The sequence below is a fragment of the Pseudorca crassidens genome, chromosome 7 (genome assembly GCF_039906515.1).
Source record: "Pseudorca crassidens isolate mPseCra1 chromosome 7, mPseCra1.hap1, whole genome shotgun sequence".
Taxonomy (NCBI): domain Eukaryota; kingdom Metazoa; phylum Chordata; class Mammalia; order Artiodactyla; family Delphinidae; genus Pseudorca; species Pseudorca crassidens.
The window spans coordinates 105,135,904-105,149,948 of record NC_090302.1 but is presented as its reverse complement, the minus strand read 5'-3'; the positions used below and the strand labels follow the sequence as shown (position 1 = coordinate 105,149,948).

The 14,045-nt window shown below is 40.2% G+C and overlaps 1 protein-coding gene across 7 annotated transcripts in view; it reads left to right on the top strand.

The window, feature by feature from the left end:
• Nucleotides 1-9: 9 nt before the first annotated feature.
• CCDC25 (coiled-coil domain containing 25) overlaps nt 10-14,045 on the top strand; it is a 90,799-nt gene continuing 76,763 nt past the window's right edge. For 6 of the 7 annotated variants that reach the window (XR_010945172.1, XM_067745244.1, XM_067745243.1 and 3 more), the window contains exons 1-3: nt 10-138; nt 4,867-4,914; nt 10,606-10,645. Coding sequence is in view for 5 of the 7 variants with exons in the window: in XM_067745244.1 (XP_067601345.1) it covers nt 111-138; nt 4,867-4,914; nt 10,606-10,645 (116 nt within the window). In the remaining 2 variants the exon portion in view is untranslated. The remainder of the gene's footprint in view (nt 139-4,866; nt 4,915-10,605; nt 10,646-14,045) is intronic. The other variant, XM_067745247.1, reaches the window with a different exon arrangement.

Genomic DNA, 14,045 nt, shown 5'->3' with positions numbered 1-14,045 from the left:
AGTGCGCGGAGGAGTTCCGGGGAACGCGGCCTCCGCGCTTCCGGTATCTTGATCTTCCAGGGCTAAGTGCAGCTGCTCGGCGCTGGAGTCGCCGTGCCGCCGCCGGGATCATGGTGTTCTACTTCACTAGCAGCAGCGGTGAGTGGGCGCCGAGACCTCCCGGGTCCCTGCTCGACCGCGGGGCTCCGAAGCCGAAACCCCCAGGCCGCCGCTGAGCCTGGTCCTTGAGCGCCTCCTCGGCAGTGGGTGCCTCTTCCCGCGTCCTCATGGTCCCCCCACCGTGTCCGTCCCAGTCCACCCCGTGCGCCCCCTTGTCAGGGCCTGGGGGCGCGTAGAGGCACCATCTCCCTTGCTGTCTTTGCCTCCGGGAGTTGTTCTTTCCCCTCATTCAGAAATACCTGTCGCTACCTGGAATTGGACAGTTTGTGGACTTCTTCGCACCCCTATCCCAAGTCTTCCCTTCCCCACCCACCCCCGTAACCTTTAATCTTGCTGCGCCCTGGTAATTACCCGCATAGAGAAAGAAAGGCGACATCTGCCAACAACTCTGCCTTACCGGAAGTGCGCCTTAGCCTTCTAGGAAAGGGTTATAGGGCCTGGATGTTACAGAAAGCCATAAAAAGACTCTGGAATAGCGATACAGCCACTCATTGGGCAGAGTTGATGTCCCAGATCTTGAAAAGTGACATGATAATGTTTCTGATTTGTCATTGGCAGGCAAGGAAAGGGTGTGTTTAGTTCCCAGGAAATACTGTCTTCATTTCTCTGCTTATGTTGTTCTCTTTGCCTACAATCAACCCCCCAGTTAGCTGCTTCTCCCCCTGAGACAGCCCTCGCCAGTCATTAACAGATGCCTTTCCCGCCTTGTCGCCACCCCAGGATTGCTTAGATATAACTCTTCGGGGATCCCCTTAACACCCATGTATGCCTTTGGCATTGCATTTGTTATATGATATTAAACTCTGTCTACTTGAGATAGAGTGTAAGCCCCTTGAGGGCAGGGAGAGGATCTCCTGGTTTCTCTAGTGTAGTGCCTGGCTCATAATAGTTACTCAATAAATACTTATTGAATAAATGAATGATATTTTTTGACTTCTAGCACACTCTATTCTGTTGCTACTGGCTCTGCCTACTTGTTAAAGGTGAGATTTAAGTGAAACTAGCTGCACAGTGTTTGTGTGGGTTTCAGTAGAGTGGTACTTGCTCTTTAGAGATGAGAACGTTGAAGCCCAGGGAAGTTCTAACTCACAGACCCCCTCCCCTGCTACTCCGTCATACTATCATATCTCATTTTTCTCAGTAGTTTAGGCTTCCACGGTGTGCCGTAAGCTATTCTCTGTCTCTATAGGCTTAATTTTGTCTTACCCATATTATTAAAATTACTAGAAACAGAATTCAAACTAGCCTGAAAAATCATTATAGGCCCCTAATAGCATTTCCATCCTCCCTCTGTCCTGTCCTGCCCCTCCAGATAACTGGAGTGTCTCTTCGTAGCCTCTCGTGAGAGTCCCTGACAACATAGTTACCCGTACAAGTCCAGCAATGGAATGAAAACTATAGGCAGGCCATATAGGTACTAAATGTATTTTATGCTGGCTGCTTTGTTCTCCTTAAAGTGATTCTAAATTCCTTGAGTGCTAGTCATACACACGCAGGTGCCCTTAATAGAACAGAGTGCTTCAGTTGATTTGGGGATCATATTTTTCTCATTGGCTTCCATTGTAACATCAGAATTGCTTCCTGTCAGAAAAATATTTGGCCTCTAAGTCTAATAAATCTGCACTTGTGCAGCTTTTAAAATTGCAAAGTTAATGGAAAAATTATAACTTCCAGTAAGATAGTAGTAAAACTTTATATATCCTAGTACAGAAAACAACTTGAACATACAGAATCTTCAGGAAATGACTTCGTATAGATAGCCAAGCTTTTCAAGCAACTGATGGTTTACTGCAAAAAAACTTTTTAAAAAAATGGATTGAAAATCTCAATAGAAAGTTTTTGCCTTCCCTTTTAAAATTAGTATCTCTAACTAAAATCTGCTTAGTTTTATTCTTTCACACTCTCATAAGAGAATAATGAAACATTAGCCTTGCTATATTTCCAGTGTCAAATTTAAGCCCCTCTGATTTATGGACCCACAGATTACCTTCACATGGCTCATTAACTTCACTTGTACTTTTAGTACCTTTTACTAGCATCTGTCTCAAGATAGATTGTTCTGTAAATTTTGAAATTATCACAGTGCCTCTAAAGTTGGCCTGGTTGCTACACCTGTATCAGGTATCTTCAAGATAACTAGCTCCCATACTAATCAACCTTAATATTTGGGTGAGAGTAACAAAAATACTAGAATAATTCAATTTACTTTTCCTTTATCCCTCTAACATGGATGGGAGCTTAATTCAGATTTCTTACTCAGCAGTCATGCTCCTTTTTAATTTTCTATTTTGACATAATTTCAGTATTTCAGAAAAGTTATAAGAATAGTAAAAGATTTCCTTTATAGCCTTCTCTCAGATTCCCCAAATTCTAACATTTTACCACATATACCTTATCTCCTTCTTTTCCCCTTTCTCTTTCTTTTTCCAGCTCCCCTCCCCACCCAACTCTCTCCCCACACTCACAGATTTTTTTTTTTCTGAACCGTTTGTTAGTAAGTTGCACTTTACGCCTAAATATTTCAGGGTGTTTTTCCTAAAATCAGGGATATTCTCTTATCAGAAGACATTCTTCATTATCAAAATCAGGAAATTAACATTGCAGCAATACTAGTATGTAATCAGCAGCTTTTATTCAGTTTTTATCAATGTCCTAGTGGTGAATTTATAACAAAGGAAAATTACAAATCATTGTTGCTTTCCGCTGTCATTCATTACTCTTTAGCATCTTCTGATCTGGAGCATTGCTCAGTCTTTGTCTCTCACACTGACACTGTCAGTTGAAGAATTACTTTGTAGAATGCCCCTCAGTTTGGGCTTGTAGCAGTTATGTTCTTAATCACCTCATTTTATAGGTCAACCATCCAAAGAACCATCTATCATTCTCCTGGCTGTAATTTAGATAGCTTGTCCTGCAGAGACAGCTTTGTTTATTTCGATCATTTTAAAAAATTACGTTTGTTCTGATTACAAAAACCATCTATACATTTTATAAGCAAGTAGACAAGGTAACTGTTGTTAACAATTAAATATATATCCTTGCACAGTATAAAGAAAACGGGTACGTGTATTAAAAATATATATGTAAACATGTTTATGTATACACACTTATTTTTTACAAATTGAATATTACTGTATATAGATACACAAAAATACTGTTCTGCTGTTTAATTTCTTCACCTATCCTTTCTTTTTAATGGGTACATGGTATTTTGTTTATGGATATTCTATAGTGTGTATAACCAGTCTTAACTAATGAGTGTTTAAGTTGTAAAAAGAACATCACTGCTTGACAGAGTATTAATTAGTAAGATATATACTCCTAGTGGTGACATTTATAGGCTCAAAAGGGTGTACCCATGTAACAATGTACAGAGAGGATCTGAAACACTTTTTAGTTGTACTCCTGCACTTGGCATTTGTTATATGCTATGCAAAGGGCTTATCAAGCTAATATAATGCTCTGTTATAGACAAGTATTTCTGTCAGCTGTCAGTGCAAAATTCTCTTCTTTCAAGTTATTTTTCTCAACTATTTCCAAGTAATTATGGACTGTAGTCACCATAACTGCTAACTGAAGGAATTGGGAGTTTTCTGTCCCCAAGAGAGGCAGCTATGATTGATCATTTAAGAAGCTTCTCATTCTGAATGTTCAGGCAATCCTGAATTTAAGAATCTGTAAATGGAAGAGTGCTGCTTCCCAGCCTTCAGAGCTCCACTCACACGGTAGTTCTCTGGAGCGACAGCCAGCAGACTGCCTGGCCCAAGCTTGTACCTGTCTGTCAGGCTTTGTAGGCAGAGGCTCAGTGGCTATTAATTCAGGAGTCTAGGTCCAAACGGGGTCTAACAGGTTTTGGTAGACTAGCTCGGAAAACCAGGACCCAGTTAGAATTTCAATTACAAAACCTAACTGATTCCAGATGGAGGATGCCCACATCAAAACACACTAGCTCAGGAAAGCAAATGTCATTTCTAAGGTAAACCATACCCAGAATATTGTTTTTGATTTAGGGTAGTGGTTCCTAATGCTGACTCCACCTTAGAATCGCTGTAAAAAGAGATGTTTTGCAAAACCCCAATCCCCAGAGATTTGGATTTGGTTGGTCTTAGGTGGAGCTGGGGCAAAATTAGGTGATTCTAACGTGTAAACAGGGTTCAGAGCCACTGATTAGAAGAAGCTTGAGAGCCAATGTTTCCCCTGAATGTGATAGGGAGCTTATTATAATTTGCAGCACACCTTGGACATAACTAAATCAAATTATGAAAAATAAAACTTGCATAAGTGTAGGAACCTATTTTTAAATGGTTGAGGTGAAGAGTTTTGGTCGTTGTTTTTTTAAAACTATTTTGAAGAAGGCAAAAGTATAGGACTGAACTGGAATTGCATTGAACTAAATCCCTGAGAAAGTAGGAAAGTAGCCATTTTTAATGAGGGTTGGTAAACCTTCCCCAGATGGTCAGTATTTTAGAGTTTGTAAGCCACATACGGTCTCTCTAGCTTATTCTTCTTCATTTTGCTTTTTTAAACCCTTTAAAAATGTAAAAATCATTCTTAGCTCAAGGGCTGTCCAAAAACAGGGCTGGATTTGGCCTACAGGCCATGAATGTTTTGCCGACCCCTAATAAGCATTCGTCACTTGTTTTTCCCATCAAACAGTTGTGTCGGTGTTGAAGTTATCTAACTATTGTTATTTTTGTTTTGTCTTAGTTAACTCATCTGCTTACACTATTTACATGGGAAAGGATAAATATGAAAGTAAGTTTTCAAAAGCATTTGATTTTGAAATTTCCAGCAGGTAAGTGTTAATTGCCTTTTCTCCCAATGGCTTGTTGGATATGAGTTTTCAGTTAACTACTATCTAACTTGTTATAAGGAATTCCAAAGGATTAACTTTCTTAGAATTTCATTATATCAGATAATAGTTGAGCTAATTGGACCACCTGTGGCTGATTAGAATCTTACTTTACAAAGAGTTTTGTGGTATCGTTTGATTTAGGGTGACAGGAATTAGAGGTTAACTTGTGCTGGTTTTCATCAGATAAAAATAATCTGTGGCTTGGACTTTGAAAAGATCATTTTCTTTACATTTTTACCTCATTTAAGAAACATATCTTGGTTGTTTTGAGGCAGAAGATGGTTCTTTTTGACTTGAAATGTTAACAGTGCTTTCTTGACCACTCAGAATAAAACACGTTATCTCATACTGTGCACATTCCTATGACTAAATGATACAAACATTCACCTAACTAAAAAAAAACTTACAAAAAAATACCCATACTGTTTTCTGTGCCCTCTGTTTTCTGTTTTATCTCATTTTTAAAAAATTAGTCTTAACCTGCGAAATTAATTTTCTGACTCACTAATGCATTTGATCTAAAGTTTACAAGAAAAACACTGATTTAGGGATCGCCTTTTTGACTGCATGAGTGGCGGGGGGTGCCGAAAGGGAACTGTAGTTTTCTTGATCAAGAGAGCAGGGAGGAGGGCTTCCCTGGTGGCGCAGTGGTTAAGAATCAGCCAGCCAGTGCAGGGAACACGGGTTCGAGCCCTGGTCCAGGAAGATCCCACATGCCGCAGAGCAACTAAGCCATGCGCCACAACTACTGAGCCTGCGCTCTAGAGCCCGCGAGACACAACTACTGAGCTTGCACGCCTAGAGCCCTTGCTCGGCAACAAGAGAAGCCACCACAATGAGAAGCCCGTGCACCACAATGAAGAGTAGCCCCCGCTCTCTGCAACTAGAGAAAGCCTGCGTACAGCAATGAAGACACGACACAGCCAAAAATAAAAATAAATAAATTTATTTAAAAAAGAGAGAGCAGGGAGGTGACAGCACTGACCCTCAGGGTGTGGGACACTGAAGAGGGAGGAAAGAACTGCAACAAGGGAGCTTGGAGAAGGTGACAGAATTCCTCTTCTTCAAGCTTGAAAAGCACAGTTGCTCTTCTCTTGAGGGTAGCATCATGTCTGGAAAAGACAGCTCTGAAGTCTGGCCAGTCTGGGTTAAAATCTCCGCTCTTCAGCAAACTAGCCATAGTTACTTAACCCCTTTGAACCTCTGGGTTCTTAGATGTAAGAAGAGGATCCTGGGATGGTATCGGCCTTGCAGGGCTGTGAAGGTTAAATGAAAGAGCCTGGGGAGAGTGCCTGGCCCACGGTGGGCGCTCAGTAACTGGTGGTTCTCTCTGGAGCTCTGGAGCTCCCCAAAGCCACCTCCTTTCTCCCCTGGGAATACTCCAGGCCTGGGTGACTCTGCCTCAGTAGTCTGAGAGCTGCCTGATTCACTTCAGTTACTTTTCTTTAACCCTCAGGTATTGCTTTTTTTTTTTTCCTTTTCTAAAACCATTGGTGTCTGTTCTAGGTGCAGTTTGTAACTGACAGTTTAAACTTGATCCTTTAAAAGAGACAAGTATAACATTCTTCAGTATGAGACACTTGATTAATGAAATAAGGCCCCAAATGAAAAGATGTCAAAGAACAGTGATAAGTTATATATAACTTAGATATAACTATGCATACAGTTTTATAAAAACATATAGTTGTATGTATAGTTACACATGCTAAGTATATGTAGTTGGTGTATATACACATACATCACATAAAATATATATAATGTTATAAATACAATAATGTGATATAGTTATATAACTATATAATTATAAATCAGATCTATGTAACAGTTTCAAACCCTGCTATAACCATAAGCAGAAGCAGTATAAGCAAGACTGTCACATCCTAGCCAAGAGAAAAAACCAATAGCATAAAATAACTAATTTTTAAACGGTTTTTTCCTTATAATGAATTTATGCCATTGACTCTGGTTGTGACTTAATGGAGAAGCTGTCTGCAGTATATTAATACTTGAGTTTTATATTTCTCCTAGTAACCCGTGAATTGTCATGGATAAGTTTTCTCATAGCGTCCTCCTGATGAACATAGCTGGGGAGGGGATACTGTCTCCCTATATTACATTGAACAATAAGGCACAGTTATAGGAGTCCTAGTTATCTACAGTAGATATGGATCCAAACCTGACCAAGTCTGCTTTCCCTTCTACCACATGAAGGGTGTGAACCCAAGACTCAGGTTCCTGAGAGACACCTAAAGCCAAGGTCGTGCGGGTTTTGCACTGTGCAGCCCTGGCGGGGCGGGGACAGCTTTATGTATGTCTTACAGCGAAAGGCTGCTTTGATTCCGGTGCTCACTGATGGGCTACCAGTGCTGCTGACACAGGCAGCTGTGTTGGGGACATTCCCACCGTGTCTCTTTTCCCTTCCATTGTAGTTTCCTATTCGCTGGGGCTGATCTGTGTGAGGCCATGTGCCAGCCTCTGAGTATCCAAAGAGGAAGATTGAGTCTGTGTTTTCAGTGTTCATTCAGGTGGAGGCACATACAAAACCAAATAGCAGTCAGTTTTGCTGTGAATATAAAACTGCTCTAAAAAATAAAGTCTATTAAACAAAAGTAGGGGCAAAATGAAGTAATATTAATAGCAAACACTGTAGAAGTAGAGGGGGCAGAGGGTAAATGTGGTTAGGGAGAGCTGAGAAGCCTTCGTGGAAGAGTGGGTTAGGATGGGCTAGAATGAATCCTTTAAACCTCCGTTGTAGGAATTTCTCTCTACAGATAAAATCTAGATCCAGAGTTTATGTCTGCAGATATAAATTTAGATTCTGTCTGGAGCCCACTAGAGTGGTGTTTTGCTGTCATTAAAGTATATGTAGGAAAAAAAAAATCTGTATGTAGAATACTTTTCCCCAGGCACTCTTAGAGTTATCCAACTCTCTTAGTCTGCTTTGTAAGAACAGTATTACTTTTTTTTTTTTTTTTTTTTTTTTGCGGTACGCAGGCCTCTCACTGCTGTGACCTCTCCCGTTGCGGAGCACAGGCTCCGGACGCGCAGGCTCAGCGGCCATGGCTTACGGGCCCAGCCGCTCCGCGGCACGTGGGATCTTCCCGGACCGGGGCACGAACCCGTGTCCCCTGCATCGGCAGGCGGACTCTCAACCACTGCGCCACCAGGGAAGCCTGGTATTACATTTTAGAGTTGCCTGTTCTCCAGTGCTCCTAGCACATCACGTTTACTTCTAATAGCCTTGATGACTTCAGGCTAAGGGCTGGATGGAACATAAATGAATTTTAAGTTGAATGAGTCACTTTCTCTAAAAAGCTTTCAGGTGTGTTCTTTTTATTAGCCAGCAGGTGTCACCAGGGAGCCAAACATTGCCCAAATAGGAAAAGAGGTTTTTATAATTCCCCTTTTCTGATTACTGGCCGGCTATTTGCTCAGCTTCTTACTTAAGCTAGTAGAAAACCCTTCAGAAAACTCAAGGTGTCTGCAGTTGCTTAGAGTACCCTCATCCAAGAGGGTACTCTATCATCATGTAAGTACATATTTTATATGTACTTATATGTACTTTTATATTTTATATGTACTTATATGTACTTTTATATGTACTTATATGTACTTTTATATTTTATATGTATTTTTTATATGTACTCTATCATTATATGTACTTTTTATATGTACTTTTTATATGTACTTTTCTGGAAATACTTGAGTACATTTTATATGTACTTGAGTACATTTTATATATACTTGAGTACATTTTATATATACTTGAGTACATTTTAAATCATCATATGTGAATCACTTTACCTTACAATTTTTAACTTTAGGTTTAATAATTTAAGTAATGCTTCTGTATTACTAATTATTAATATGGCTATTAGAGGTATATATTGAGATAACCTTTCTGTAGAGATATATATCATTAGCCTTAAAAATATACATACGTAGGAGTTCCCTGGTGGTCTAGTGGTTAGGATTTGGCGCTTTCACTGCCATGGCCCAGGTTCAGTCCCTGGTCGGGGAACTGAGATCTTGGAAGCCATGTGGTATAGCCAAAAACAAAAAAACAAAACAAAACAAACATATATATGCATATGTTTTGAACGAATACTTCACCTTTTAGATATACACCTTAAGGAAATAATCAGGAGTATGGACATATTTATTTAAAAAGTATTTACTGAAGCATTTATAATTAGAAGCAATCCAAATGTCAACAACAGAAAAGTTTATCCATATGATAGAATCAAGTAGTCATTTTTTCCAAAGAACTTCTAAAATTTTTATTTTTATCTAACAAATATATAGTTTAAAAGTTCAGGGCTTCCCTGGTGGTGCAGTGGTTGAGAGTCCGCCTGCCGATGCAGGGGACGCATGATCGTGCCCCGGTCCGGGAAGATCCCACATGCCGCAGAGCGGCTGGGCCCGTGAGCCATGGCCGCTGAGCCTGCGCGTCCGGAGCCTGTGCTCCGCAACGAGAGAGGCCACAACAGTGAGAGGCCCGCGTACCACACACACAAAAAAAAGTTCAAGTAATAACAGAATGCTTATAGTAAAAAACATCAGTTCTCTACCCCATCCTTTTCAATACCCACGTTCTACTCTCAGAGACAGTTACTTTGACTTTTACCTATTTCTTCTATTTTTATTTTCATATGTGACAGAATTTTAGGTGATTTTTATTTTCTTTTTTATGTTTCTGGTGTTTGTTTTGTTCCCTAATTTTCTACAATTTTATAATTGAGAAGCTTTTTTATTTTTAAGGCGTAAAATGCAGTCCACTGGTTTTAAAGTTGTAGCAAAACCATTTTAACATATAAGTATTGTTATAGTGAGTCAGTTTTCTAAGACATTATCTAACATCTCAGTTGCTCTGATTTGCCAGTGTTAGTTTTATCTTCAAATAGAAATATCTTTGAACTTTAGATTATAAATGTTATACAAAATTATGATTATAATTGTCCAGTTGTAAAAACTATTAAAAAATTTTTCTGGTATTTTCAAGCATCAAAGCCTCTTTGAATTACTCTTTATTAAGGGAGAGAAAAAGTTTTGTGGAAAAGATTGGTTTTTTTTTTTTTCCCTTCCCAATTTACGATAAACTTTGGCATATTTCATTTAACCTTCTCTTTAAAACATGTTTTTAGTTTTGTTTTATTTAAAAATTATTTTTATTGAAGTATAGTTGATTTAAAATATTATGTTAGGGAATTCCCTGGCGGTTCAGTGGTTAGGACTTGGCGCTTTCACTGCCAGGGCCCAGGTTCGATCCCTGGTCGGGGAACTAAGATCCCTCAAGCTGTGCAGCGCAGCCAAAAAATAAATAAATAAAAGAACCAAAGAATACTTTTAAAACTGAATTAAAATTAAAAATAAATAAATAAAATATTATATTAGTTTCAATGTACAACATACTGATTCAGTATTTTTATAGATTGTACTCCATTTAAAGTTATTACAAAATAGTGGCTTTATTTCTCTGTGCTGTACAATATATCCTTGTTGCTTATTTATTTTATACATAGTAGTTTGTATCCCTTAAGACCTTCATTTCTCTTGTTTTTCCTTTTCTTTGTTCTCCTGTCTCTCTGCAGATGAAGATCTGATAAAGTATGGCTGGCCTGAAGATATCTGGTAAGTAGCAATTTTGGTTCTGCTCTTTATGGATCATTATTTACTTTCTTAGACTTGACCAACCACCTGACTCCTATGATTAAAACTAGGAACTCATGCATTGCGTTTTGTCTATGAATATTGTTGTAAATAGCTGACTGCCAGCTCCCTTCATTTATAATTACCACGTTAACTGGGAATGAGGTCTTAGGGCTAGATCTCGGGCCTCACTGCAAAGGTCTCAGGAACATAGGCTTGCTTTTACCTCCTGTGTGTCTCCTCATAGTAGGTTACTGAGACCACTGCACTTAACACACTCAGACCGCTCTTTTTGAGTGGATGGATACAGGCTTCACAAGAAGCAGTGAAGAAAATAGATGCAAGCTTCCATGTCAGTGGAATAGGTAGAGCATCTGACCAGGTCCAGCGTTAAAGAAAACACAGACTGGCTTCCCTTTTGTCTTCTCAACAAAGATTTTAACCCTGGCTTGATCCAGCCCCTACCCCTTCTTTCTAAAAGAATTTATGGAAATTTCAAAAATGATGATATATTCTTTCTTAGCCTCCTTCCAAGATAATTTTATGTTGCTGCTCACCAAACCCAGTCTAAAAAAACAACAAAACAAATGCAGAAAAAAAACCCCTTCATTTTAGTTGAATTCTTTTCTTTTTCTAACTGCCTTGGGATGCTATATGGGCTTTTCTGCAGCTCAAACCCAAAACCTGTGAGGAGTTCATGGATTCCTGCTACTTTCTTTTTCTTTCATGTAATGCTCTCATACTCAGTTTGCTTTCTTTTTCTAGCTGCAGCTTCTACCACTCCCTCTAACCCTTGTGATGTCTCTCTCCTGGAGCCTAATTCTACCTACTGTAGAGCGGGATATGGTCTCTACAACTCCTAACACCCCCCTACCAAATGCCGTCTCTGAGGAGAAACACTCGGATCCTGTTGGCTTTAGGGATAGTAGTAATGGACATTGACCAAACACGTAAACTGTAGGCCAGATCCTGCTGAGTGTTTACCTCCACTCATACATGGCATTTTACTACAACCCTGTGAAATAGTTACCAATATCATGCCCATTTTTCAGATGAGGAAACTCAGGCTAAGGGAAACTGAACAGTTCCACTCGGGTCATTGCTGGCCCCCAGCCAGCTCGAGTTCTAGATCCCTGTTTCTGTCTTCCCTCAGGCTGTTTGGGCCCAGATCCTTCACTTAATTCCCTATAGTGACAGAGCTTAGGCTGCCACTTTTTAGAAGAGTTGACTGATTTTCAGTAAGGTATGCAGCATTGGACATCTGGTAGGAAAGATATTGCCCAGAGACTAACTTAAGCTACTCCCTAGATGTAGCCATTCTTGGAACCCCCGGGCCTACCTGCAGGAGCCCACTGAAGGGCGCCTCTCTGGCTCCAGCCTACCTCATTGTGAAGGCTCCGCCTCCTAACCCCGTGGAAGTGCTTCCCTGGCTGTCTGCCCTCTCTGAAGTCCACACTCCAGGAAACAAGAGGCACTAGAAACCTGAGGAAGTTTAAAGGCTGATAAAAAAAAATCAACCCCCTGTTCCAGCACAGCGGCCCATCTTCTGAACTCAAATATGTCATGAAGGTAGACACTGCTTGGTGCCCCCATACCTCAGGTGGGCAGGTTGCAGTGCTCAGGGCTTCTGCATCAGGTGCTGCTTACCTTCCTAGGACGCTTGACTATAAGCTCTGCTCCCCTGCCTCCCCCGCCCAGCCCAGGACAGTGATCCACCCGGTTTGTTTACTGCTCTGTCCCACTACCTAGCGTAGGACCTGGCACATAGTTAGTGTTCAATAGATGTGGACTTTCTAATTGACTAGCTCTCTGCCTGTCTGGAAATGATCTCTGCTGGACATTTCTTCACAGTAACTGCATTCTGGTCATCTCCATTTTGAGTACCTGTCACCCTGGCTGGATTATTTCAGTTGTCCTTAGGGCCCCAAAGATCTCCAGATCTGTCACACAAGAGATAAGGATGATCACACCTGTTACGCAGTTACCTGCTGTAAGGTTTGGGGCAGAAATACCTGCATAGGAAAGGTTACATACTCAGATGCACCATGGAAGTCAGTTCACTACATCCTTTTACTTGACATTTAAAAAAAAATTAAGTGGAAGAGAAATTTGCAATTTACAACCTACACCTCATGTATCATGACTTGGGTTTTTCGTTTCGTTAAGGTAGACTTCTGGAAGGCACTTACCAGACTGGTGTCTATAGCTGCCCGATAGCCATTTCGACACTCTTTAATCTTGAGATTTACTGTCTGTTGTCGGAAGTGATTGACTTTTATTTCCAGAAGCTATCCTAGGTCAGATGTGAGCTGGCATAGCCGTAAATTTCAAGACCTGTTACAGTTAATAAACTGTCAATCCTGGAAACATTCCTGGGCGTGCAGAGAATGAATCAGTTGATCTACATTCCAGGGCAGATTTTCAACCTGGAACTTAACCTCTGGGAATGTCAACATCTCAGTTTATACCAGGAAACCTCCTAAGGTGCTTTTAAGCAAAGAATTTTTCTAGGATTAAATGAGAGTGGAACTAAATTCATTTGAAACAAAGGAAAATACAAAGAGTGTGTGTTCACTGCTTCCAAACCCCCTAATGAGTAGTATTTCCAGAGACCCCACTTTAAGGAGTTAAACGACCCAGCTTGGGGTCCCGTGCATCTCTACATTCTCAGGTCAGGGATGCTCATGTTTCTAGTCTCTGCATTCAATAAAGAGTAATAGTGATTAAGCAGGGAGAGGAAGATAACAAGGAAGAGAGGGAACTAGGGAACTGGTGGGCATAATTTAAACTTGGAGTGAGCATTTTGGGAGGTTTGGAAGGTTTTTTAAGGAAACTCGCTCAAAATAGTTTGTTTACAGAACTGAGTTTTTTGTTCGTTTTACATTTCAACCAAAGCACCGTTGGGACATGCATTCCCCTTGCACTTTGTAGAGGTGTACCTACAAGCCTGAAGTTGGTGTAAATCAGCAGTGATATTCCCGGGTGTGTTTGACTTTGACTGCCTATGTATGAACCCAGTGTGTATATACATTAAACTACTTGTGTATGTCTTTTGATAAAATTCCACATCAGAGACCTTTAAGGAAAATCAGAATACAATCAAGCTACTATGGGTATGTAGGAAAGAGTTGTTGTAGATAGAGAACTTAAAACAAATTGGAATGGGAGAAGTTTTCTCAATTGAGCTTGCTTACTAATGGGGTATTTTCCTAAGATTCTGAAACAGAGCAGTGAGGTATAATTTCCAGATTTTCAAAAAAACACATTTTCTGGCTGGAAAACGCCAAGCTGCAGATGATAATCAGTAGGAATCTCTTACGTGGGAATGCAAATAAGTAAATGAACCAGCAGAAGAAAAATAAATCAAACTAAGATGTTGTAT